The following is a 26,850-nucleotide window of genomic DNA, read 5'->3' on the forward strand; positions in this document are numbered from 1 at the left end:
CAGTACAATTCCCACATGGATCAGAGGGTCCAGCCAGGAGTCCCTAAACATAGCCAAGTCGTCGACATAGGACCTGGAAAAGGTCTGTGATCCTTGCAGCACCTCCTTGACAAGCCTCCAGAAAGTGGCTCCCACATTAATTAACCCAGAAGGCATAACCCTAAACTCCTACTGGCCGGGCTCCACTCCAAAAGCCAACTCTGGGAAGCACCCAAAGGGAATTTGCCAATACACTTGAGGCAAATCCAGAGTGCTTCTGAATTTTGCACCTCCCGTTAGATCCAGTAGGCCCTTTATCGAGGATGTGGAGTACGGGTCAGGTGACGGTGGTCACCCTTCCAAAATCCACACACAAGGTCATGGGTTTAGGCTTTTTAGGTACCTTCACCATTGGAGATGCCCAGGGGCTTTTCAACTCAGTCGCCCCGTTCCGGCGTGTGGTCCACCTCCTCCTGAATGCATCTTTTTGTCGCCCCTTTGGCACTATTACCTGCATGCTCTAGGGCACCCACCCCCACCCTTACCCTTCCCTGGGCTCAATGCGTAACCCAGTTAATTTAGGCACCCACCCTTACCCCGTTCCTAGAGCTCAGGGCGTACCCTTCTGCGGGTTTGTCAAGGTTCCTCCCCCACTCTGAACTCTAGGGTACAGATGTGGGGACCTGCATGAAAAACCTCCTAAGCTTATCTTTACCAGCTTAGGTCAAAACTTCCCCAAGGTACAAAATATTCCACCCGTTGTCCTTGGATTGGCCGCTACCACCACCAAACTAATACTGGTTACTGGGGAAGAGCTGTTTGGACGCGTCCTTCCCCCCAAAATACTTCCCAAAACCTTGCACCCCACTTCCTGGACAAGGTTTGGTAAAAAGCCTCACCAATTTGCCTAGGTGACTACAGACCCAGACCCTTGGATCTTAAGAACAATGAACAATCCTCCCAACACTTGCACCCCCCCCTTTCCTGGGAAATGTTGCATAAAAAGCCTCACCAATTTGCATAGGTGACCACAGACCCAAACCCTTGGATCTGAGAACAATGAAAAAGCATTCAGTTTTCTTACAAGAAGACTTTTAATAAAAATAGAAGTAAATAGAAATAAAGAAATCCCCCCTGTAAAATCAGGATGATAGATATCTTACAGGGTAATTAGATTCAAAAATATAGAGAACCCCTCTAGGCAAAACCTTAAGTTACAAAAAAGATACACAGACAGAAATAGTTATTCTATTCAGCACAATTCTTTTCTCAGCCATTTAAAGAAATCATAATCTAACACGTACCTAGCTAGATTACTTACTAAAAGTTCTAAGACTCCATTCCTGGTCTCTCCCCGGCAGAAACCAGCATATAGACAGACACACATCTGATGAAGTGAGCTGTAGCTCACGAAAGCTCATGCTCAAATAAATTGGTTAGTCTCTAAGGTGCCACAAGTACTCCTTTTCTTTTTGCGAATACAGACTAACACGGCTGTTCCTCTGAAACACAGACCCTTTGTTTCTCTCCCTCCTCCCAGCTTTTGAAAGTATCTTGTCTCCTCATTGGTCATTTTGGTCAGGTGCCAGCGAGGTTACCTTTAGCTTCTTAACCCTTTACAGGTGAGAGGAGCTTTCCCCTGGCCAGGAGGTATTTCAAAGGGGTTTACCCTTCCCTTTATATTTATGACAGGGTTTGTGAAAGAGCCTTACACAGTAATATCCTTAACCTCTGTTTATTAACTGTTACCAAAACAGAATGTACACGTGGCGCATACAGTGAGCACCATTCCCAATAACGCAGACAGGCCTTTCTTAGTGGCCAGTCAGGATTAGATCATCCAGGGACTCCAGTTTCCTGCACTGTGTGATTGGTAAGGTGTTGAGATCTGGCAGCTCTGATCTTTGGGGCTGTGTCCTGGACTTGGTTCTGGAGAACTTCCCTTTGGACCCCAGTTTATGCAGTGAAACTTGGGTCCTGCTTAGCTAGACCCTCACCACCAATTGTAAACTGAAGTCCTATAAGGCAGTGTTTTTCACCCATCCTATCCCCTTACGAAACAATTCTTTACCCAATTGTGACGGGATCCCATGGGACTGTTATGCCCCCTGAACTCTCTCTAGCCTGGGACTGTGGGACCGCTGTGCCCCCGAACTCTCTCCAGTCTGGGCTGTCTCTCACAATGCCTTGCTAGTGACCAGCAGCAAACCCCTCCAGGCGCTGCGATCACTCAGCACAACCGCATGTGGAGTCCCAACGCCCAGCTAGATTGCATGAATGCTCCCAGAGTCACTCCTGAATCACACCGAGAAAGGCACCAGCCAAATCCCCCCAGCTCCCAGACTTGTACCTCAGGAATATGCTGTCTTGCACTGCTCAAGACAAGCAATGCAGATTTATTAATTGGTTCCCCACTGTATCAATGGAAAGTGGATGTACACCAGCCTTTGCAAACCTGAGCAGATTTACCACACACTTTGTACAAACTCACTGGTAAAGATAAACAGTAAAAGACAGATTTTAAGTGATAGTTACCAAAGAAAACAAAATAAGCGCACAAGCTAAATCTTAAGACACTTGGCAGTATTTAGATCAAGCAGTTTTCTCACCCCACTGGATGTTACAGTTCATAATACGCAGGTTTCAACCTTGAAACCTGGGCCTGTCCCCCTTGTTGGAGTCTTCAGTCTTCTGAGCGCCCTTGTTGCTTGCAGCGTAGGTGGGAGAAGGAGGAAGGCCCAGAATGGGGCCCCGTGTCAGTTTCATAGCCTTAGTCCATGTGCTTGGAGAGCACAAGTCCAGGCATGTCTGTGGGGCATTGCTGAGTCTCCAGGCAAGGTTGAGCAATCCCCCGGGTGTGGCCTCATGCAGGTGGGTCACTGCATCCTAGCTCCCTTGCTGGATGATGGTTGTTGATGGTTGTTCGACACCCGCCCGGGCGCTGATTACTTTCCTTGCTGTTGTCTTTGGGGAGCTAATATCTGGGAGATTGAACCATGCTGTGAGTTGGGCAGTGACAACCATACCGTACAGTCTCATAATTTCATATGCACTAATGATACACATATTTAGATAAAAAGAAAAGGAGTACTTGTGGCACCTTAGAGACTAACCAATTTATTTGAGCATGAGCTTTCGTGAGCTACAGCTCACTTCATCAGATGTTTACCGTGGAAACTGCAGCAGACTTTATATACACACAGAGAATATGAAACAATACCTCCTCCCACCCCACTGTCCTGCTGGTAATAGCTTATCTAAAATGATCAACAGGTGGGCCATTTCCAGCACAAATCCAGGTTTTCTCACCCTCCACCCCCCCACACAAATTCACTCTCCTGCTGGTGCTAGCCCATCCAAAGTGACAACTCTTTACATAATCAAGTCGGGCTATTTCCTGCATAGATCAAGGTTTTCTCACATCCCCCCACCCCCATACACACACAAACTCACTCTCCTGCTGGTAATAGCTCATCTAAACTGACCACTCTCCAAGTTTAAATCCAAGTTAAACCAGAACATCTGGGGGGGGGGGGGGTAGGAAAAAACAAGAGGAAACAGGCTACCTTGCATAATGACTTAGCCACTCCCAGTCTCTATTTAAGCCTAAATTAATAGTATCCAATTTGCAAATGAATTCCAATTCAGCAGTTTCTCGCTGGAGTCTGGATTTGAAGTTTTTTTGTTTTAAGATAGCGACCTTCATGTCTGTGATTGCGTGACCAGAGAGATTGAAGTGTTCTCCGACTGGTTTATGAATGTTATAATTCTTGACATCTGATTTGTGTCCATTTATTCTTTTACGTAGAGACTGTCCAGTTTGACCAATGTACATGGCAGAGGGGTTTAACTTGGATTTAAACTTGGAGAGTGGTCAGTTTAGATGAGCTATTACCAGCAGGAGAGTGAGTTTGTGTGTGTATGGGGGTGGGGGGGATGTGAGAAAACCTTGATCTATGCAGGAAATAGCCCGACTTGATTATGTAAAGAGTTGTCACTTTGGATGGGCTAGCACCAGCAGGAGAGTGAATTTGTGTGGGGGGGTGGAGGGTGAGAAAACCTGGATTTGTGCTGGAAATGGCCCACCTGTTGATCATTTTAGATAAGCTATTACCAGCAGGACAGTGGGGTGGGAGGAGGTATTGTTTCATATTCTCTGTGTGTATATAAAGTCTGCTGCAGTTTCCACGGTAAACATCTGATGAAGTGAGCTGTAGCTCACGAAAGCTCATGCTCAAATAAATTGGTTAGTCTCTAAGGTGCCACAAGTACTCCTTTTCTTTTTGCGAATACAGACTAACACGGCTGTTCCTCTGAAACCTGTCATATTTAGATAATGGGTTCTCAACCTTCATTGCACCGTGACCCCCTCCTGGCAACAAAAATTACTACCTGACCACAGGAAGGGGGACCAAAGCGTAAGCCCACCCAAGCCCAGCCGCCTGGCACAGGTGGGCTAAACCCAAAGGGCTTCAACCCCAGGTGGGGGACCTGTAACCTGAGCCCTGCCACCCAGGGCTGAAGCCCTGGAGCTTTGGCTTTAGGCCTGAGTGGTGGGGCTTGGGCTTTGACATGGACCCCAGCAAGTCTAACGCCAACCTTGGGGACCCCATTAAAACAGGGTCGCGACCCACTTTGGGGTCACAACCAACGGTTTGAGAAGCGTTGAGATTGCCATGTGAGGTATGGTTCTTACTTAATATGCAATATCGCAATTATATCTAAATGAAGAATATGGGGGTTCCAGGGCACTCCCCCCGAGGTATAGCTTGTCACATCAATGATACCCCACCACCTTAGCTACTTTAAATCTTGCAAAATTAGTTATGCAACTGTCATAGACTCACGGGTGCCATGCGCTCTCAGCTGCCTACGGTCCCTGGGAGTAACCTCCTTCAGTGTGACATCCTTCCGTGAAGGCTGCCCCCTCCACCTCCTCGGACCACATCTCACTGAACCTTCAGCATGCTTGTCTCTTGCCATGGGCACCCTCAGGGAGTCCACTCGCTCGGGGCCCCCACACCCAGAGGGAGCGAAGTCCCCCGATCTCCAGCCTGCAGTGACTCTCAGCCAGCGTAACACATGAGTTTATTGAACATCTGAAGCCAGCACAGGCAGGTCTCAGGGCCCTCGGGCCTTGCCAGTCTCCGCACCATCCAGCTGGGTCTGTCCTAGTCCCAATGGGTTCTTCCTTTTGTTTGTTTTAAACCTGCTGCCTGTTAATGTCATTGGGTGACCCCTAGTTCATGTTTTACGAGAAGGAGTACATAACACTTCCTTATTCACTCTCTCCACACCAGTCATGATTTCATAGACCACTGTCATATCCCCCTTAGTGGTCTCTTTTTCCGAGTTGAAAAGTCCCAGTCTGTTTTTTTTTTTTTTGTGAATACAGACTAACACGGCTGCTACTCTGAAGTCTGATTAATCTCTCCAGAAACCGTTCTGTACCCGTGATCATTTTTGCTGTCATTTTCTGTATCTTTTCCAATTCCAATATATCTTTTTTGAGATGGGGGGGATCAGAACTGCAGGCAGTATTCAAGGTATGGGAGTACCATGGATTTATATAGAGGCAACATGATATTTTATGTCGTCTTATCTCTCCCTTTCCTAATGATTCCTAACATACTGGTTGCTTTTTTGACTGCCGCTGCACACTAAGTGGATGTTCTCAGAGAACTCTCCACAATGACACCAAGATCTCTTTCTGGAGTGGTAACAGCTAATTTAGACTCCATCGTTTTATATGTATAGTCAGGATGATGTTTTCCAATGTGCGTTACTTCGCATTTATCAGCATTGAATTTCATCTGCCATTTTGTTGCCCAGTCGCCCAGTTTTGTGAGTCCCTTTGTAGCTCTTAGTTAAGTCCTAGGCAGACAGCAATCTTGAGTAGTTTTGAATCATCTGCAAATTTTGCCATCTCCCTGTTTACCCCTTTTTCCAGATCATTTATGAATACATTGACTAGGACTGGGCCCAGTACGGACCCCTGGGGGACCTCACTATTTACCTCTCTCCATTCTGAAGACTGAGCATTTATTCCTACCCTTTGTTTCCTGTCTTTTAACCAGTCACTGATCCGTGAGAGGCCCTTCCCCCTTATCTTATCCCATGACAGTTTAGAAGTATAACTGTTGAGAAGGTGCTCCTTGCCAGACAGAATGCTGTCAAAGTTTTCTTGAGGGATCTTAATGTCTGCTGCTTTATCTGGTGGTGGTGGGTATTGTTAAGCCGGGAGCCTTCTGAACAGCCGGATCTTACGCAGTTTTGATGCGATTTGGAGGGAATGTGAGGCTGTGGCTTTCTGCCTCGTAGCTTGTGGCTGCTGCTGCCGCTTATGAAGAAAAAGGGCTCAGCCCTTACAGCCGCCGCCTGCCCCCCCTCTTCACGCCCCTTTTCTCAGAGCTGCCGTTGCTTCTCCAGAAATCCAGCCCACAGACCTGCTGAGCGTGGGCCTGCATCCTTGACTTGGATGGCAGCTTCGTGTATCCCCGAGCAGCTCTCTTCATCCAGCAGGCCGCAGCTACTATGCTCACTAACAAAGCCAGCTGGATTCCAGTGATCACCACGATGGGGTGAGCCATGATACGTAGCACACCAGCTGCAGAAGGTGTCCACCCGAATAGTGTGTTCCCCCAGAAGTGGTGTCCCGAATCTGCAGTAGTTTTCAGTACACGGGTGATTTCTGTATTACCATGTCGTACCTCGATGTGTGGTTGTTCTCCTGTCTGTGCAATATCTTGTGAATGCGAATGTAACATAGGCTGAACCAGCAATTTTCTTATGGTCCTATTCATGCCTGAGGTTACAGGCGTTACACTGTGGTACAATCGTGGTTTAAGCTTCAAGTAGTTTACAGTCCATACAGGTACATAGTCCACAAAATCACAACTTTTACTCTTGGTAATATTGCAAAAACATCTGTTAACTAAATAAGTCATAAAATGCAATTTGTTATTGTCTACTACTACTATTGGACAATGACTTCTAACGCATACACATCCCCTTCCTGCATATACAACAGCTGACTTCTGTTCAGTGAATGTATCAAACGTACATCTTTGGGTTCCTTTGTCTTTGACATAGAAACATTGATCTTTTCAAAAGGACACATTTTCTTGTATTGTTTCCATAGCCCCTTGTCAGGGTTCCCTCCCCACTCTGAACTCTGGGATACAGATATGGGGACCCTCATGAAAGACCCCCTAGGCTTATTTCTACCAGCTTAGGTTAAAACTTCCCCAAGGCACAAATCCTTTCCTTGTCCTTGGACAGTATTGCTGCCACCATCAAGTGATTTACACAAAAATCCAAGAAAAAGGGCCACTTGGGGTCCCTGTTTGTCCAAAATATTTCCCCAAGCCCCTTCACCCCCTTTTCTGGGGAGTTTTGAGAATAATATACTAACCAGTTGGTTACAATGTGAGCACAGACCAAACCCCTGGGTTTTTAGGACACTGAAAATCAATCAGGTTCTTGAAGAATTTTATTGGGGGGGGGTAAAAGAATCACACCTGGAAAATCAGGATGGAAGGTAACTTTACAGGGTAAATGAAAAGATTTCAAACACAGAGGATTCCCCTCTAGGCTCAGCTTCAAAGTTACAAAAAACAGGAATAAAACTCCCTCTTTCACAGGGAAAATTCACAAACTAAAACCAAAGATAATCTAACGCATTTCCTTGCCTTTATTTACAATTTTTGTAATCTTAGATGCTCATTTCAGGTAGTTTTTTAGGAGATGTTTTTTCCTGCCTGGTCCCTCTCTCGTCCAGACAGAGAACAAATAAAGAGAGCACAAACAAAACCTCCCCCCCTCCCCAGATTTGAAAGTATCTTCTTCCCTTATTGGTCCTTTTGGTCAGGTGCCAACCAGGTTATTTGAGCTTCTTAATCCTTACAGATAAAGGAGGGATTTTATTCCACCCTTAGCTGTATGGTTATGACACCCCTGCTAAAAGCAAGACGTCTTTTTCACTTTGCTGTTGCCACACTGGCTGTATTTTAGAAAATACTTGTTGCCTCATTTCTAATTTGACAAGGATGCACTGATGGGCTTTCCCAGTTCTTGTATTTCAACTGGATCATAACTTTGGTTGCCAATACCTCTATGTTAGTAGCATCCAGTACTCGAACGCCTAATCTAGTTCCACCCAAAGCAGTTTCCAGTACACTTCTTGGGAGTATTTTCTTTAGGCTACTCACCCCTCCTGGCTGCCAAGCAAGTCAAAAAACCTTGAGAAGTTCACACTGAGATAGTGTTAGAGCAGCTCTACCTTCACTGGGCCTTTACTGTACTGCCCCTTATAGTAATCAGGGACGGTGTTGTAATGGCCTTCCTTTCCCTACATCCAACTGTATACAACACCCAGGTGCATTCAGCTGGGCTTACATGCTGGAGGTTGATTATTATTACTGGGTGTGTTTTTCAGCAACCAATGTTTTCACATACCCTCTTTTTCCCTTGGTAATTTCACTTTGGGCTTAAAATTCTTATGTCCACCCTTCTGTTCCCACAAGCAGATCACCTCGCACCCCTGTAAACGTGACTTCACCAGCTGTGGATGTTTCCCTGCTAACAGACTGGCCTTCCTTGGCCTCCACCCTTCTACAACACAGTTAAAGTGCTCGTTAATCCTTTTCTGCCAAACGCAGTATCTTCCTGTTTTTAACACAATACACAACGCTAGCCACAGGACAGACAGACGCACACAATACAATCTTCATCATAACAGTAGATCTGTGGTATTCTGGGTTGCTTTTCAGCTGGCACCAGCTTTTCCTGAAGTTCTGAAAGACAAAAATAAAGCATAGAAATACCCAAAGGGTTAACTGCTAAATACCAAAGCCAAACCACACTAGTGTGTCTGGCAAAAGTGTCTGTCAGTTTTGCAGCTTTGAATGAGAGATTCAAATGGATTTTTAGTGGAATTGTTTAAAAAAAACAAAACCAATTCCATCTTAAACCTACAAAACCAGGTTTACAAACCAGGAGTGTCGGTTTAGGTCTAAGACAGGTTTCAGAGGAACAGCCGTGTTAGTCTGTATTTGCAAAAAGAAAAGGAGTACTTGTGGCACCTTAGAGACTAACCAATTTATTTGAGCGTGAGCTACAGCTCACTTCATCCAGGTCTAGTTTAGGTCTAGTTACACTCACACTCTTTCTCTCTCTCTCTCTCAACATCCCTTGCACTGCTTCAGTTATTGTTTCACAGCTGTAAACAGATTACATTCCCTTTTAGACATTTGGAGGCAGTTAAGTTTCAATGGAAACCCCTTATGTTCTTTTAGTGATTATGACTAAATTGTTCAAAGTCAAATAATTGAAATCAGATTGTCGCTCTGCCTTGCAGTAGTTATTTACAATGGATTGTTTACAGACCATTCCCTTGGGAAAAGAGCCCATTTTCCTTCAGAATGGCTGCAAAGAAACCAAGAATTCTCTTCCTGTAACAAGAAAAGGAGTACTTGTGGCACCTTAGAGACTAACCAGTTTATTTGAGCATGAGCTTTCGTGAGCTACAGCTCACTTCATCAGATGCATACCGTGGAAACTGCAGCAGACTTTATATACACACAGAGAATATGAAACAATACCTCCTCCCACCCCACTGTCCTGCTGGTAATAGCTTATCTAAAGTGATCATCAGGTTGGGCCATTTCCAGCACAAATCCAGGTTTTCTCACCCTCCACCCCCCCACACAAATTCACTCTCCTGCTGGTGATAGCCCATCCAAAGTGACCACTCTCTTCATAATGTGTATGATAATCAAGCTGGGCCATTTCCTGCACAATTCCAGGTTCTCTCACCCCCTCCCAAAAACCACACACACAAACTCACTCTCCTGCTGGTAATAGCTCATCCAAAGTGACCACTCTCCCTACAATGTGCATGATAATCAAGGTGGGCCATTTCCAGCACAAATCCAGGTTTTCTCACACCCCCCCACCCCCATACACACACAAACTAACACTTTCCCTCTTAACATTTCCACAAAGTTCAACTGCTTAATTCTTCCCCCTCCCCCCACAACTCTGTAGTGTGAACTTCTAACTCTGTCCTTAAATCACTTGTCTCCCAAAGTGACACCTGCATCAGCCCAGTTATCACCATTCCACGGATTACGGTGCCAGCGTGTGCTTCTTACCTTACTCCTGTCACTATGCCCAGAACTTTTTCCAATCTCTATCGGTTGCTTGCCTGCTTGCCTGGGCCTGATCCTGCTGTCCTCGCAGAACCCTCCCTCCCCACGGGCACGGGCCTCGTCCCACTGCCCATTTAGCAAGGAGGTTGGCTCCTCAAGTAGCCACACAATAGAGACGTGGCAGAAGAGCAGGAGGAGAGATTTCACACTCACAGCTCTTGAGAAGTGGTTCCTTGCCAGACAGAATGCTCTCCAACCAAGTTTTCTTTAACCTTCTTAAGCTCTGTTTCTTTATCTGGTGATGCTGGGGTGGGGGCAGGGCCCTTGGACTCTGATGGAGCCCCCTGTTTGGTTAGTTACACCTGGCCGCCCGGAGAATCCCTGCCTGTGGTATATCAAAGGGGCCAGCATCTCCTGCTTTTGGGTTGGGTGCAAACCATTCCAGATCTCCGCGCTCTCCAGAGTAGTCTCCTCCTTATCCCCACTGGCCAGATCCATTAAAGGGGCAGTAAAGGCTCCCTCACCAGTCCAGCAAGTCAGGTTCTTCCCCATCTGCCTTTCATCCCATTGCCAGGTGCTGTTTGCACAGCTTCCCTGCTGTGGGGTGTCCATGCATCAAGTGACTTCATTCACTCTCTCTATCACCTCGAAAGGTCACTCCCAGCAGTCCTGTATCTCCTTCTTCCTCCCTGGAATAAACACGAGCACCACGTGGCCTGGCTGCAGCCTGCCTATCAGGCCACGCTCTCTGGGACGCCTGGCTCTACCAGGTCCTTCATAGCCTTCATGTTCTCTTGAAAAGGCGTTACTGGCTTCTCACGGACCTTCCTGCCTCCTCCGTGCTACCTTCCCACGAGCCTCCCATGAAACTTCGAGGTCCCCTTGCCTTTGTCCCATAAAAGAGATTTTCCCGCTGTCTGGAGTGACTCTCAGCTGCGAGTGCCCATCTCCGGTCAGACTGTCAGAAAACAGGGCAGGCCCCCCAAGCTGGGGGTGTGGTTCTGTCATTAGATTTCACCCAGCCATGGACAACTGTGCGCCACTGGATCAGAACGTTACCATTACCATGGAGCCATGGACAGTCCCCTTAGGGACATCTTACCACCCAGACGTGCTGGACTTGGTGGTACTGGTCGCTATACCAATATCAGAACACATTAGCTCACTCGCAGCCCCAAAGGGTCAGTCACTCACCCCAGCGGATACTCTCGATCTCACACCAGAGAGAGCGCTGGCAGCCGATTTCTCTACTAAACTAACTAAGGGTTTATTGGCTCAGAAAAGGAAATGAGCGATTGAGAGGTTAAGGCAGATAAAATACACTAATAGGTGAGCCCAGGTTTGTAAGTCCAAAGTGGTAGCAGAGATGTGGTGATCTGGGACTTTCCCATGAGTCTCTCAGGGTTACCCAGACTAACTTTGGGGATCTGTGTCTTGCATGTGGAAGGCTTCCCTGTGCGTGGCCAAACAGTTGGGAGATGAAGGATCTTCCCTTGAATCCTCTTTTATGTCATCTTCACCCAAAAAGCTAGCTGAGAGGTTCTGTACCCACGTGGGCCTTCCTTTGCTGGCGGTGCGTGAGGAATGCAGACTGAGTCTGTGAATTCCCATCGAGAACTCAAGGGCCCTTGCTTTGCAGTTAGCAACCTTCTTCGTTTACATTTCCAAGGCTCGCGTTTGGTGGGAAAACGTCATTATCGGGCTAGGCCCTGTGTAAATGGAAATGGAATAGCCCACAACGATCCTGCCTTAGTTTTCATGAAGTTCACCCGTCAAGTACATTGGCATCTCAGTACTAACACACGCTTTGGCTGTAGGGTTAATTAAGTACAGGGGTATACATAATGTAATGGATAGCAATCAACAGGTGATAGATACATGAAGACAATAGCATTCACATTCCCTTTGCACTAAATGAACATTTGAGTGAATTAGTTCACATAGCATTTGTTTGGTGTTCACACACAAGTGGATTGACCTATTCCTCTGACCTGATACGGCCTGTCAGCACATCAGACGCATCTCAAGGTTTCCCCATTCTCGATAAGGCATCTTCAACCATATTCTCCTTTCCCTGGATATGAATTATGTCCCTGTCAAATTCCTGTCTTGCTAGACTCCAACGACGTCATCTTGAATTGGTCCCCTTGGCTGGTGCAGCCCTGTCAAAGTGCTGTGAGTGCTTTAAAGAGGACATATTTTACTGTGAGCAGCCAGGTGGCAGCCTAGCACTCCTCCACGATCACAGCATAGCTTTGCTGAGTGGAGAGTCAGCTTTTTGCTTTAGTAGGGAGTGGGGTGCCTGTTACCCCCTCCCGTCTGGCAGCAGCCGTGCCCCTAACCCAGGGTTCACAGCGTCAGTGCACAGTGTGAAGAGTTTCCTGAATTCCAGGCTCACCAAAAAAAGCCTCTGTTGTCTTGTGGAGCCTTTTTCACCGGGCTCCAGCCACGCCACCCGCTCTGGCTTCCCCTCTTTTGTAAGGTCTCCCAGGGAGGCCACAGTGTCACGAAACCCCTTTGGTCATAGCTGGCCAGACCCACACAGGATTGGACTTGGTTCGAGGGGCAGCCCACCTCCACATCGCCTCTACCTGTAGAGGATCGGGGCGAACCAACCCACTGCCCAGCCTGTGTCCTAGGTGGGACACCTTTGCAGCTTGGAGACACAGGCACTGAGTTTTCAAAGTGCCAGGGGCTGTTCGACCCCAGGCCCCACCCCTGCTCTGCCTCTTCCCACTCCGCCCCTGCCCTACCTCTTTTCCCCCCTCCCCACCTCTTCCTGCCAAGTTCTGCCCCCTCCCCTGAGCGCACTACATTCTCACTCCTCGCCCGCCCCTCCCTCCCAGCCTCCTGCACCTCCCGAAACAGTTGTTTGCGGTGGACAGAAGGTGCTGAGAGGAAGGGGGAGATGCTGATCCATTGGGTCTGCTGGTGGGCGGGAAGCCTGAAGGGAGCTGCCGGTGGGTGCTTAGCACCCACTGTTTTTTCCCCAGGGGTGCTCCAGCCCCGGAGTTGTCCACGGAGTTGGCGCCTAGCTTGGAGACCTTGACAGAAAGGTTGGCTTCCCTCGGCCTGTGTGACACGTGATTCAAGTGGTCATGCCAGGAGCCACTGAAAATAGCCAAGTCATCTATATGGGCCAAGGCAAGTGTGTTTACCCTTGCAGCACCTCGCTGACAAGCCGCTGAAAGGCAGCCCCGAATGTATTAATCCAAAAGCCATAATCTTAAACTCGTAGAGTCCAGATGCTACTAGAAAAGCAGATTTTTTCTGGGCATCAGCATCTAAGGGAATCTACCAATACCTTCGAGTCAAATCCAGTGTGTTTATAAACTTTGCACCCCAGGAGGTCCCTTAGCTCCTCTGTTCAGGGTGTGGGTATGGGTCAGGCCGGGTGATCGCATTCAGTTTCCTAAAAAGAACAGGAGGACTTGTGGCACTTTAGAGACTATCAAATTTATTTGAGCATAAGCTTTCGTGAGCTACAGCTCACTTCATCATGTAGCTCACAAAAGCTTATGCACAAATAAATTTGGTAGTCTCTAAGGTGCCACAAGTACTCCTTTTCTTTTTGCAAATACAGACTAACACGGCTGCTCCTCTGAAACCTGTCATTCAGGTTCCTGTAATCCCCACACACAATCTCATGGTTTAGTCCTTTCTAGGTACCATCACACTAGGAGACGCCATGGGGCTGTTTGACAGGATTACCTCCCACTTCCAGCATGCTTTCCTTCTCCTCCTCCTCCTGGATCTGCTTCTGGTGTCCCTGCTAGCCCAGTGTGCTCTGCTAGGAGCTGGGCGGAGCCCCGAGGCTCAAAGAGCCTGTAAGATCTTGGCCCTTAAACCTGGCTGGTTGGAAAATACCTGTCTGTGGTGCTTTGGGGGCCCGCATTTCCTGCTTTGGGGCTGGAGTTAAACCCTCCCCCAACTCAGTGCTTTCCAGAGGCTCCCCCCATGCCCAGATCAATTAAAGGGGCGAGTAATGTTTCCTCATCAGCACAACAGATCACATTCATAGCCATCTCCCTTTCATGGTAAGCTTTTAACCTATTGATATCCACTGTTTGCACAGCTCCTCTCCCCATGGGCTCCCTTACCTCATATGTGACTTCATTCACTCTGTCACCTCAAAAAGTCCTTCCCAATAATCCTGCCTTTTGTTTTTTCTCACTGGCATCAGCGTTAACACCAGATCACCGATATCAAACGACCTCTCCTCAGTAGGCCAATCGTACTAAGCTTTCTGACTCGCCGGACTTTCCTTACGGTCCTCTCACCCCAAATCCATCCACCTGCATATTCTCCTTCACTGGCTGTCCTGTTTCCTCTGTACTGTGTTTGCAAGCACTTTGAATCAAATTGAGGGGTCCCCTCACCTGCCTTCCATACAGAAGCAGGGGAGCAAAGCCGGTAGGTTCTTGGGGTTCTGTACGCATATAGATACGAACAGCATGTTGGGAGTCATTAGGAGAGGGATAGATAACACGACAGTAAATATCATATTGCCTCTCTATAAATCTATGATACACCCACACCTTGAACACTTTGCAGATCTCATCGCTCCCTCTCAAAAAAAGATACATTGGAATTGGAAAAAGTTCAGAAAAGGGCAACAAAAATGTTTAAGGGTGTGGAACGGCTGCTGTATGAGGAGACATTAATAAGACTGGGACTGTTCAGCTTGGAAAAGAGGGGGGATATGGTAGAAGGCTATAAAATCATGACGGGTGTGGAGAAGGTAGATAAGGAAGTGTTATTTACTCCTTCTCATAACACAAGAACTAGGGGTCACCAAATGAAATTAATAGGCAGGAGGTTTACAACAAACACAAGGCAGTATTTCTTCACCCAATGCACAGTCAACCTGTGGAACTCTTTGCCAGAGGATGTTGTGAAGCCAAGACTATAACAGGCTTCAAAAAAGAACTAGATAAGTTCATGGAGGATAGGTCCTTCAGTGGCTGTTAGCCAGGCTGGGCAGAGAGGGTGTCCCTAGCTTCTGTTTGCCAGAAGCTGGCAATGGGCACAGGGGATGGACCACTTGATGATTCCCTGTTCTGTTCATTCCCTCTGGGGCACCTGGCATTGGCCACTGTCAGAAGACAAGATACTGGGGTAGATGGACCTTTGGTCTGACCCAGTATGGCTGTTCTTAAGAAACAGGAGCAAAACGTGCCAGTTGTTCTCCTGCCTGGAAACATACATTCTTTGCATAGCTTTCAAAATTCCATTAAATCCTTCCACAAGCCCCTTCGTTTCGGGGTGGAAGGGAGCAGCCTTTATATGCTAAAGACAGCAGACAAAAAGTTTGCACCATGGCCTATCAGGAATGCTCTGGGAAAATCTGCCCTGCTGAAAATTGTAAATAAAGCTGTAGCCCCAGTTTCAGCTTCACTCTTAGACACTTCAGTGGCCTCAGGATACCTGGTGGCAAAATCCACCACACCAAGTATATATATAGACTAGTATAAATAGAGACTGGGAGTGGCTAAGTCATTATGCAAGGTAGCCTGTTTCCTTTTGTTTTTTCCTCCCCCCCCCCCCCCCCGATGTTCTGGTTTAACTTGGATTTAAACTTGGAGAGTGGTCAGTTTAGATGAGCTATTACCAGCAGGAGAGTGAGTTTGTGTGTGTATGGGGGTGGGGGGGATGTGAGAAAACCTGGATTTATGCAGGAAATAGCCCAACTTGATTATGTAAAGAGTTGTCACTTTGGATGGGCTAGCACCAGCAGGAGAGTGAATTTGTGTGCGGGGGTGGAGGGTGAGAAAACCTGGATTTGTGCTGGAAATGGCCCACCTGTTCATCACTTTAGATAAGCTGTTACCAGCAGGACAGTGGGGTGGGAGGAGGTATTGTTTCATGATCTCTGTGTGTATATAAAGTCTGCTGCAGTTTCCACGGTATGCATCTGATGAAGTGAGCTGTAGCTCACGAAAGCTCATGCTCAAATAAATTGGTTAGTCTCTAAGGTGCTACAAGTACTCCTTTTCTTTTTGCGAATACAGACTAACACGGCTGTTACTCTGAAACACACCAAGTATATATTTCTTTCCCCCCCGGAAGGTGTAGTGAGAGAGCCCACAGTATCGACAGACGTTCTGGGAAACCCCCTCTTAATAATGGGCGAAAGCTGCAGTGGTCCCTTTAAACCCTTATGCTTCTGACACAAATCACAGCTTTTGCAATAATCTGCCACTGTCTGAAACATAGGAGGCCAGTAGAAATTCCTTAGCCTGTCACAGGTTTTCTCCACTCCTGACTGTCCCACAAATGGGCCATCAAGGGCTACCTGAAGCAATTCTCTCCTGTGTCATTCCAGCACAACTGTTTGCTTGCAGATTTCACCAGGATGCCTTTTCTTCCCTGTAGGAGCTTCCCTAAACAACAAATCTTCTTGCATAAGAAATCTCCCCCTTCCTTCCCCGGCTGGGGTGCCACTCTGAGCTGCAGCCTGCTCTTGTTCCAAAGGAGGATCAGATTGCTGAGCAGATACAAAATCTTTTTGTTTTTTACTTATGCCCGGAGCAGATTCTGGCACAACACAAGAATTTTCAAATCCCACCTCAATTGGCAAGCTGCTGTTCTCAACAGACAAAGGCTTGAAGGCACTTCCCTCCCCTTGCCAGCCTTCCCTGCTGCCCGCAGACAAAGCAGGTCTATCCGACCCACACTTTACTTGGGAACTGGTTATAACATTCACATGCTTACAATGTTATTACCTATTAAAATATCAGCTGGCAGCAAATTCCTAATGCCAACCACAGCATCACCCTTAAACCCTTCCCCCTCGAGGTGGACTTTAGCCAGAGGCCCGCTCACAGAAAATTCAGCCAAAGCCAAAATATTCAGACTTTTGCCTCGCTGTCTGTCCTCCTCCCTCACAAAACTTTCCTTATCCAAAGTAACTTGGGAGGTCATGTCCCGCCACCCGGCACACTCAATGCCATTCACTTTCACACTCTTAATGAACTCCTTGGTACCATCCCCAGACTCAGTCCCAATACAGGTTATGGGGCTGTTCTCCTCTTCTACAACTTCCTCTGGGATCCCAGGGGCAGCATTAGCGCTCACAGTGGGAGCACTGGCATGTATGATGGGATTGTGGGTGCAGGTTGTGGGCAATTTGGTTTTCTATGACCAAGAGCCCCACACTGTTGGCAGAGCCTGCCTTCCCTTAGTGTAAGAGGTTTTTTAACAAAGTTGGAGTTAGGTTTCCCCTAGACCCCTCATCCCTTTTAACCTGGGGAGCAGAGGAGTAACCCTTCCCCGAGCCCTTGATTCAACTTATTCATCACCAAGTTCTGCTGCCTCCAAAGTGGTGGAAGGTTTTTTGTCACAGACAGCTGCCACTTTTATACCTCATCAGTGACTACCCGCAATAACTGCTCTTGTGCCATCGAATCAAGCAGCTTGTCATAGTGACCATCCGCCCCTACCCCAGTTATCCATATTGCCACAAAGCTACGCAGCTTACGCACTCACGCCACATGAGTGATATTGTCAGACATTTTAAGATTTCTAAACGTCAAGCGATAGGACTCCGGGGCGATCTTAAACATTTTCAGTACAGTTTCTTTAAACTTCTTGTATATCATAGCATCATCCACCTCCATTTCATTAAAGACTTGCCCGGCTTTTCCAGCCAGTTTGGGTAAGAGGATTGGCATCCATTTATGCCCAGAAATCTTATGGCTATCACATAGTCTCTCAAAGGTGGATACGAATTCCTCAGTGCTGTCAGACTCACGGGCAGGCTTTCTCCCTCTCCCTGCTGTTGAGAGGGGATGGTACCCATTGGCGGAAGCTGTTCCTTTCGCTTCTCTAGAATTTCCAGCTACAGCCCATGCGCATTGCTCTCAGCTTCCAGCTGCTCCATTCGCATCCGGTGGGCTCTTTCCTCAGTTTCCTCCTCCTCCTCCTTGATCTGGAGTTCCACCATCGTTTCCTGGGGGAGGGGGCTGAGACCCTGCTCTTTGGTCAAATTCCATGAGCATAGCTGACAGTCCTGATCTGAGTTTTTCTTCTTAAAGGAAGAACACAACTGCTCAAGGTCTTTTCTGTCAAGATCCTCGTATGACTGTGATTCACCCATTGTGACTAATCCTTAACCCTTAAAACTACCAATATCAAATGTGCATTTTACCTAGCGCTGGGTTCTGAGCTTTAAGCGTGGATGTCACTCTTGCCAACTACGCCAACTGTCCCGCTGGCTGGAGTGGCTCACAGCTGCGAGTGCCACTCTCCAGTCAGAAAACAGGGCAGGCCCCCCAAGCTGGGGGTGTGGTTCTGTCATTAGATTTCACCCAGCCATGGACAACTGTGCACCCCTGGATCACTACCATTACCATGGAGCCATGGACAGTCCCCTTAAGGACATCTTACCACCCAGACGTGCTGGACTTGGTGGTACTGGTCGCTATACCAATATCAGAACACATTAGCTCACTCGCAGCCCCAACGGGTCAGTCACTCACCCCAGCAGATACTCTCGATCTCACACCAGAGAGAGCGCTGGCAGCCGATTTCTCTACTAAACTAACTAAGGGTTTATTGGCTCAGAAAAGGAAATGAGCGATTGAGAGGTTAAGGCAGATAAAATACACTAATAGGTGAGCCCAGGTTTGTAAGTCCAAAGTGGTAGCAGAGATGTGGTGATCTGGGACTTTCCCATGAGTCTCTCAGGGTTACCCAGACTAACTTTGGGGATCTGTGTCTTGCATGTGGAAGGCTTCCCTGTGCGTGGCCAAACAGTTGGGAGATGAAGGATCTTCCCTTGAATCCTCTTTTATGTCATCTTCACCCAAAAAGCTAGCTGAGAGGTTCTGTACCCACGTGGGCCTTCCTTTGCTGGCGGTGCGTGAGGAATGCAGACTGAGTCTGTGAATTCCCATCGAGAACTCAAGGGCCCTTGCTTTGCAGTTAGCAACCTTCTTCGTTTACATTTCCAAGGCTCGCGTTTGGTGGGAAAACGTCATTATCGGGCTAGGCCCTGTGTAAATGGAAATGGAATAGCCCACAACGATCCTGCCTTAGTTTTCATGAAGTTCACCCGTCAAGTACATTGGCATCTCAGTACTAACACACGCTTTGGCTGTAGGGTTAATTAAGTACAGGGGTATACATAATGTAATGGATAGCAATCAACAGGTGATAGATACATGAAGACAATAGCATTCACATTCCCTTTGCACTAAATGAACATTTGAGTGAATTAGTTCACATAGCATTTGTTTGGTGTTCACACACAAGTGGATTGACCTATTGACCTGAGCTGGCCTGTCAGCATCACCGAGATAAAAGGGGGCAAATCCCGTAGACTCTGGGGGGACACTCCTGTACCCAAATAACAAATCAGGGATCAACACCCCAATCATTCTCTCACGCTGTAACATACAGTCCCCACATAGACTTCAGTGCCCCATGGAATCTTTCTACCAAACGGTTAGTCACTGGGCGATGGGAGGCAGCTTTCACATTCCTCACTCGGCTCAACACCCGTCACTTTTTGAAAACTTCGGACATGAAATTTGCACCCCGGTCCAACAAGATTTCCCTGGGGAAACCAAGTCGGCTAAAAATGGTGAACCGGGCAGTAGCCACAGTTTCAGCTTCTATATCAGACAGAACTGGGGCTTCCGGGTCCCTGTGGCAGCACCCACCACTCCCAGTCTGTTTCTTTCCATTCCTGGGAGGCCTGGGTAGGGGTCCTACAATGTCCCCAGACCTTCTGGCAAACACCTCCTTAGCGGTAGGCAGCGGCTGCAGAGGTTCCACGCAGGATCTGTATCCGCTGACGCTTCTGACACGACTCATACCGTGATTTTCAGGCTCAGACACAAGGCCAGGAGCCTCATTTGAGCCTCTCACGGGTTCTCTCCACGCCTCCGTGTCCAGCACAGGGGCAGTCATGAGCCACGTGTAGCAACTCAGGCCTGCCCTTCGCCAGCCCAACACCTACTTGCAAACCTTAGCAGGGTGCCTCTTTTTCCCTACACACAACAAACCATGAAAAGCCCCCCCCTCCCCTTCCCTGACAGAGGCGATATTCTGAGCCACCTTCCTCTCCCTGGATGAGCCTCCATAAACTCCCTTGGAGTCTCACTCGGTTAAGATCCGACTCTGGCAAAGCAACGGACTCTCCAAACCCTCCTCTGGGGACGAACGATTACGTTCTGCTGGCAAAGGCCTGAGCGTGTTTCTCTCCCCGCAGCCTTCCCTGCTGGCCACAGATAAGCCAGTTGAGGCAGAGCCAGACTCCTGGCTGTGAGTTCTGATATTAACCTGCTTAGACGTAATATCCTTACCTAACAAAACATGAGTGGGAAGCAGATTCCTAATGCCCAGAATAATACCCCTTGAAAGTCCTTGCGCCCCAGGTAAACTGTGGCCAAAAGTACAGATACAAAGAATTTGGCCAGAGCTAATATTTGTAAGCTTTTACCTATATTTCTCCCTTCCCAAACTTTCTTTGACCAAAGTGATTTGGGGTGCGGTATCCCTCCAGCCCTTACAATATGTGCCATTTATCATAGCCCTCTTCATCAATTCTTCACTACCCCTCACGGCTTGTTCTAGACACCCGTAATGACTGCTTCTTGGAGCAGCTAGACCTGGAACCCCCAAGAGGAGAGGCAATTCTTGATTTAGTGCTAAGTGGAGCACAGGATCTGGTCCAATAGAGATGAACCGCATGGCAGTAGGGATCAACGTGTAATTACATTTAATATTCTTTGGGGTGGGAGGTGGGAATACAAAAGAAGCCCACCACAGTAGCATTTAACTTATTAAAGGAGAACTACACAGAATGAGGAAGTTACATGGAAATTAAAAGGAACAGTCACAGGAGTGAAATGCCGGCAAGCTGCGTGGAAACATTTTAAACACACCATAATAGAGGCACAAATTAAATGTGTACCTCAAATTTAAAAAGAACAACAGAGCAAAAACTACCACCATAACTAAACAATGGAATAAAAGAAGCAGAGGCAAAAAGGCATCCTTTAAAAATTGGAAGTTAGATCCTACTGAGGAAAATGGAAAGGAGCAGAAACTTTGGCAAGTCAAGATTTTGTATAATTAGGCAGGCAAAAAAAAAAAAAGAAATTGAAGAGCAACTAGCAAAAGTCATAAAAACTAAGTCCCTCAGAAGCAGGAAGTCTGCCAAACAATCAGTGGAGCCGCTGGGTGATGGAGGTGCTAAAGGAGCACTCAAGGACGATAAGGCCATTGCATCTTCTTTGCTGCAGGGGATGTGAGGGAGCTTCCCACACCTGAGCCATTCATTTTAGGTGACAGATCTGAGGAACGGTCCCAGATTAAGGTGTCAGTAGGGGAGGTTTTGGAACAAATGGATAAATTAAACAGTAGTCAGTCACCAGGACCAGATGGTATCACCCAAGGGTTCTGAAGGAACTCAGATGTGCAATTGCAGAACTGCTAACTGTGGTCTGTGACCCATCACTCAGATCAGCCTCTGGACCAGGCGACTGGAGAGCAGCTGATGAAACACTGATTTTTAAGAGGCGATCCTGGCAATTACAGGCCTGTGAGCCTGACTGCCATACCAGGCAAATGGGTTGAAACGCTGGTAAAGAACAGAATTCTCAGACACAGAGATGAACACCATTTGTTGGGAAAGAGTCAACGTGGCTTTTGTAAAAGGAACTCAGGCCTCACCAATCTATTAGCGTTCTTTGAGGGGGTCAAAAAGTGTGTGGACAAAGGGGACCCAGTGGATATAGCGTACCTGGACTTTCAGAAAGCCTTTGACGAGGTCCCTCATCAAAGGCTCTGAAGCAAAGTGAGCAGTCAAGGGATGAGAGGGGAGGGCCTCTCATGGATCAGTAACTGGTTAAAACACGGGAGAGAAAGGGCAGGAATAAATGCTCAGTCTTCACAGGGGAGAGAGATGAATAGTGGGGTCCCGCAGGGGTCGGTCCGGGGCCCAGCACTGCTCAACATATTCGTAAATGATCTGGGAAAAGGGGTAAACACGGAGGTGACAAAGTTTACAGATGATAAAAAGTCACTCAAGATAGGTAAGTCCCAGGCAGACCGCGGAGAGCTACAAAGGGATCTCGCCAAACTGGGTGACTGGGCAACAAAATGGCAGATGAAATTCAATGTTGAAAATGCAAAGTGATGCACATTGGGAAACATCATCTCAACTCTACATATACAATGATGGGGTCTGAATGAGCTGTTACCACTCCAGAAAGAGATCTTGGCGTCAGTGTGGAGAGTTCTCTGCAAACATCCCCTCAGTGCGCAGCGGCCGAGAAAACAGCACACAGAATGTTGGGAATCTTTAGGAAAGGGATAGATTATAACATGGAAAATATTATATTGCCTCTCTAAAAATCCATGGTACGCCCACATCTTGAATAATGCATGCAGTTCTGGTCGCCACATCTCAAGAAGATATCATGGGAAAACGTACAGAGAAGGGCAACAAAAATGTAGTGATATGGAACAGCTTCCATATGAGGAGAGGTTAAAACGACTGCTCTATAAAATCATGGCTGGTGTGGAGAGAGTGAATCAGGAAGTGTTATTTACTCCTTTTCATAACACAAGAACTCGGGGTCACCCAATGACATTAATCAGCAGCAGGTTTAACACAAACACAAGGAAGTATTTCTTCACTCAACGCCCGGACAGCCTGGGGAACTCTGTGCTAGGGGATGTTGTGAGGGCCAAAACTATAACGGGGTTCAAAAAAGAACTAGCTAAGTTCCTGGAGGATGGATCCATCTCTGGCTATTAGCCAGGCCGGGCAGGGATGCAGCCCCCTCCTCTGGGTGTCCCTAAACCTCTGACTGCCAGAAGCTGGGAGTGGACGACGGGATGGATCACTCAATGATTCCCTGTTCTGTGCCTTCCCTCTGGGGCCCCTGGCATTGGCAGACGGGACGCTGGGCTAGAGGGACTCTTGGTCTGACCCAGTCTGGTGGTTCTGATCTAGCGCACGAAGAGATCCCCCTGCTCTAGTTGCCTCTGGGCAGTGCTGCGATGTGCCCTGTGGCAGGCTGGGGTGCGAATCGTGGGGTTTCCTCAAGTCTGGGGCAGTTTGGTTTTCTCTGGCCAGGAGTCCCCTAGTGGTGGCAGATGTAGGGGCTTTAACCTCTGGGTCCCCTGGAGTTTTATCAGAGTTGGGGTTGGGTTTCCTTCCAATCCCCTCCTCCCTCTTACCCTGGGTGCCTGGGGGGTTTCCCTTCCCCTGCGACTTGCGTCCTCCATGGGCCCTTCATTCAAGGGCAATTTCCCAGCCTCTAAACCTGTGGATGGTTTTCACCTCACGGCTGCCTTCGCCTCCCCTGTAATTACCCATAACAGCTGCTCCTGGCATCGGACCGGACAGTTATCCACGGTCACCTTCAGCCACTGCCCCCATTATCCATTTTGTCATCAAACGACACATTTTATCCACATACGCAACGTGAGGGACATAGTCAAACACCCTGAAGTTTCTATACTTCAGTCGATAGCTCTTGGGTCTGGTGGGTTAGAGCGGGGGGGCTGAGAGCCAGGACTCCTGGGTTCTAACACCCCTATCTCCTGCAGTCTCCCCGTATTACCGGACCAAGCTTCGTGGACTCTACACAACTGCCAAAGCTGACGCGGAGGCTGAGTGCAAGTGAGTGCCCCCTCCTCCCCGCCCCCTGCAGCTGCCGATGACCCCGCCCCACTGCTCACCCCTGTCTGTCCTCTCACCCCCAGCATCCTACGCAAGGCGCTGGACAAGATTGCGGAGATCAAATCCCTTCTGGAGGAGCGGCGCATTGGTGAGTGTCCCCCCGCCCTGTGCCTTTCCCCAGAATAGGCCATGGGGTCCAGCCCCACACTGGGGACACTCAGCATTTGGTATGAGCAGGAACTCTCATCATCCCTTGGGGCTAGGACGATGGAATGTCTCTAAGGAGGATGGGAATGCCCATGATCCCCTGGGGCTGGGTGTCTCTGCTTCGGCGTGCTGGGGTCAGGGATCCGGGGCCTGCAGTCTCATAAATGGGGTGAATGGGAGATGTGGGACGCCCAGGGTGCGTGTGGCAATGTGGGCTGGGTGGCATGTGAACACGGGCTCAATGTGTCTGCAATGGGGTCAGTGTCTGTGTCCGAGTCCCTGGGGGCAGGAAGGAGGGGCTCCCCCTAGCTCTATGGGGCTCACCCCACTTTCTCCCCCACCCACAGCCGCCAAGATTGCCGGGCTCTACAACGAGTCAGAGCCACCCCGCAAGACCATGCGCCGGGGCGTCCTCATGACCCTCCTCCAGCAGTCAGCCATGACGCTGCCCCTGTGGATCGGCAAGCCTGGGGACAAGTGAGTGTCGCTGGGGTGGCACAGGGCAGCCCGGGCTGGGATTCTGTCCCCACACCTGAGCTAACCTCACCCTCCTCTCCCCACAGGCCACCCCCACTCTGCGGCGCTATCCCCGCTGCCAGCGATTACGTGGCCAAGCCGGGGGACAAGGTGGCCGCTCGTGTCAAGGCCGTGGACGGGGACGAGCAATGGATCTTGGCCGAAGTGGTGAGCTACAGCCACGCCACCAACAAGTGAGCACCGGGTGTGGGTCCCCTGGGGCCCGCCGGGGGGCCGGAGCCAATGGCAATGCCGTGGGAGTCAGCCCCCCGCAGCTACAGCCACCTTGGGGCATCCAGCCATGGAGCTGGGCAGCAAGGGTACCAGACAATCCTGTGTTGATCCCTTGTCTCATGTCTCAAGGGAGCTGGCTCTGGAGCAGGGGGACACAAACATTTCTCTGGCCAATCAAGTGCTGTAATGCTATAGTCACCCAGTCTTTGGGGCATAGAAATGCAGTCTAGGCGCTCAAGGGAGATGGCTCTATGATCCTGCAATCTTTTGGACTTAAGTCCCATTCTCTTGCCACTTCAGAATGGTAACTCTATGGCTGTCTAACCTCAGGGAGGTAGAAACACCTCTCTCGACGCTGCAGGATGGCATCCCTATGGTTTCCGCTGTCTTGGTAGCATAGAAACCCCTTTCCAACTTTGCAGCCGGTGTGACGCTGGTTCTACAACTTCAGAGGAATGGAGGCTCCTCTCTAGCTGCTCGAGGGTGATGGCTCTATGGTGCTGGAGTGGTCAAGTCATAGGATAACATGGGAATGCTTATTTAGGGACTTAACGGAGATGGCTCTATGGTATTGCAACTGTAAGGGCATAGAAACTCTCTAGCCACTCAAAGGAGATGGCTCTATGGTTCTCCATTAAGAGCTGCATAGGAATGCCTCTCTAGCCGCTCAGTGGAGATGGCTCTATGGTTCTGCAGCTTTAGGTCCTCCCCTTGCCTATCTCCTCAGGCCATCTCCTCTCTTTGCAGGTACGAGGTGGATGATATCGATGAAGAAGGCAAAGAGTAAGTGAGAGGAGAGGAACGGAGAGGGGAGGGGGATGGGGAGGCTCTCTCGTCCGGGGGGGGTCCCTGTCTCACCCTGTCTCCCCCCCCAGGCGTCACACCCTGAGCCGCCGCCGCATCATCCCGTTGCCCCAGTGGAAGGCGAACCCTGAGACAGACCCCGAGGCGCTGTTCCAGAAGGACCAGCTGGTGCTGGCGCTGTATCCCCAGACCACCTGCTTCTACCGGGCCCTGATCCACGCCCCACCCCAGCGGGTAAGGGGCCCTTCCCCTCTCGGGGGCACTGATGCGAGACTGGCTGGCTCACGGAGGGGGCATGGGATGGGGGCCTTTCCCTGCTAAGAGCTACCCACACCCATCCAGCCCAGGGCGAGGACTGGCTGGCTCAGTGGGGCAGGGAATGGGACGTGGGGCCTATCCCCTGTGGGGGGCACTGGCTGTGATCCAGCCTCAGGGCAGGGACTGGCTGGTTCAGGGGGACAAGAAATGGGACGTGGGGCCTGTCCCCTTTGGGGGGGGGTGCCGGCTCTGATCCGGCCCCGGGGCAGGGACTGGGATGTGGGGCCTGTCCCCTTTTGGGGGGCGCCAGCTCTGATCCAGCCCCAGGGCGGGGACTGGCTGGCTCAGGGGGGCAGAGAATGGGACTCGAGACCTGTCCCCTCTGGGGGTGCCGGCTCCCATCCAGCCCCAGGGTGGGGACCTGCTGGCTCAGGGGGGTCAGGGACTGGGACGCGGGGCCTGTCCCCTGTGGGGGGTGCCGGCTCCCACCCTCCCCAAGGCGAGGGGTGGCTGGGGTGGGGAAGAGCTCCAGCCCCCTCACGCTGCCTCTCTCCAGCCCCAGGACGATTACTCGGTGCTCTTCGAGGACACGTCCTACGCGGACGGCTACTCCCCGCCCCTCAACGTGGCCCAGAGATACGTGGTGGCCTGTAAGGAGACCAAGAAGAAGTGAGGCGGTGGGGACGGAGCTTGGGGGGGGCCTGTGAGTATAATAAAGGCTTCTCCGCCCCCCCATTGCACTCTGCTGTGGTTCATGCCAGTGCCGACGCCACCCCTGGCTTGGGGCCGAGGGAACCGCGCCCCACGGAGTCAGGGCAAGTCAGCATGTTCCAGCAGAGCCTCCGGGCCCGGCGGTTCAGAGCCCCGGCACCCCCGGGCCCGGCGGTTCACAGCCCCGGCACCCCCGGGCCCGGCGGTTCACAGCCCCGGCGGTTCGGTTATGAAAGTAAAAACGTTCCGTGAGCCCCAGCCCATCTTTCCTTACAAATTGAGCCCTGGGTATTTCCCACCCCCAGGCCAGTCTGGAGAGCTGCGACCCGCCTGGTACCAGCCCCCCAT

The 26,850-nt window shown here is 49.5% G+C and overlaps 1 protein-coding gene across 2 annotated transcripts; it reads left to right on the forward strand.

Moving 5' to 3' along the window:
• Positions 1-26,526, forward strand: SGF29 (SAGA complex associated factor 29). 2 transcript variants are annotated; one of them, XM_075129116.1, is made up of 8 exons: positions 1-82; positions 23,700-23,772; positions 23,856-23,920; positions 24,327-24,456; positions 24,543-24,689; positions 25,477-25,512; positions 25,605-25,767; positions 26,348-26,526. In XM_075129116.1, exons 1-8 carry the CDS (start codon positions 16-18, stop codon positions 26,462-26,464), a joined length of 798 nt encoding a protein of 265 aa, XP_074985217.1. In that variant the 5' UTR covers positions 1-15; the 3' UTR covers positions 26,465-26,526. The 2 variants fall into 2 exon arrangements, with proteins under 2 accessions (XP_074985217.1, XP_074985218.1); XM_075129117.1 differs by lacking the exon at positions 1-82 and adding an exon at positions 13,214-13,274.
• The last annotated feature ends 324 nt before the right edge of the window (positions 26,527-26,850 follow it).

The sequence above is a fragment of the Caretta caretta genome, chromosome 6, assembly GCF_965140235.1.
Source record: "Caretta caretta isolate rCarCar2 chromosome 6, rCarCar1.hap1, whole genome shotgun sequence".
Taxonomy (NCBI): Eukaryota; Metazoa; Chordata; order Testudines; family Cheloniidae; genus Caretta; species Caretta caretta.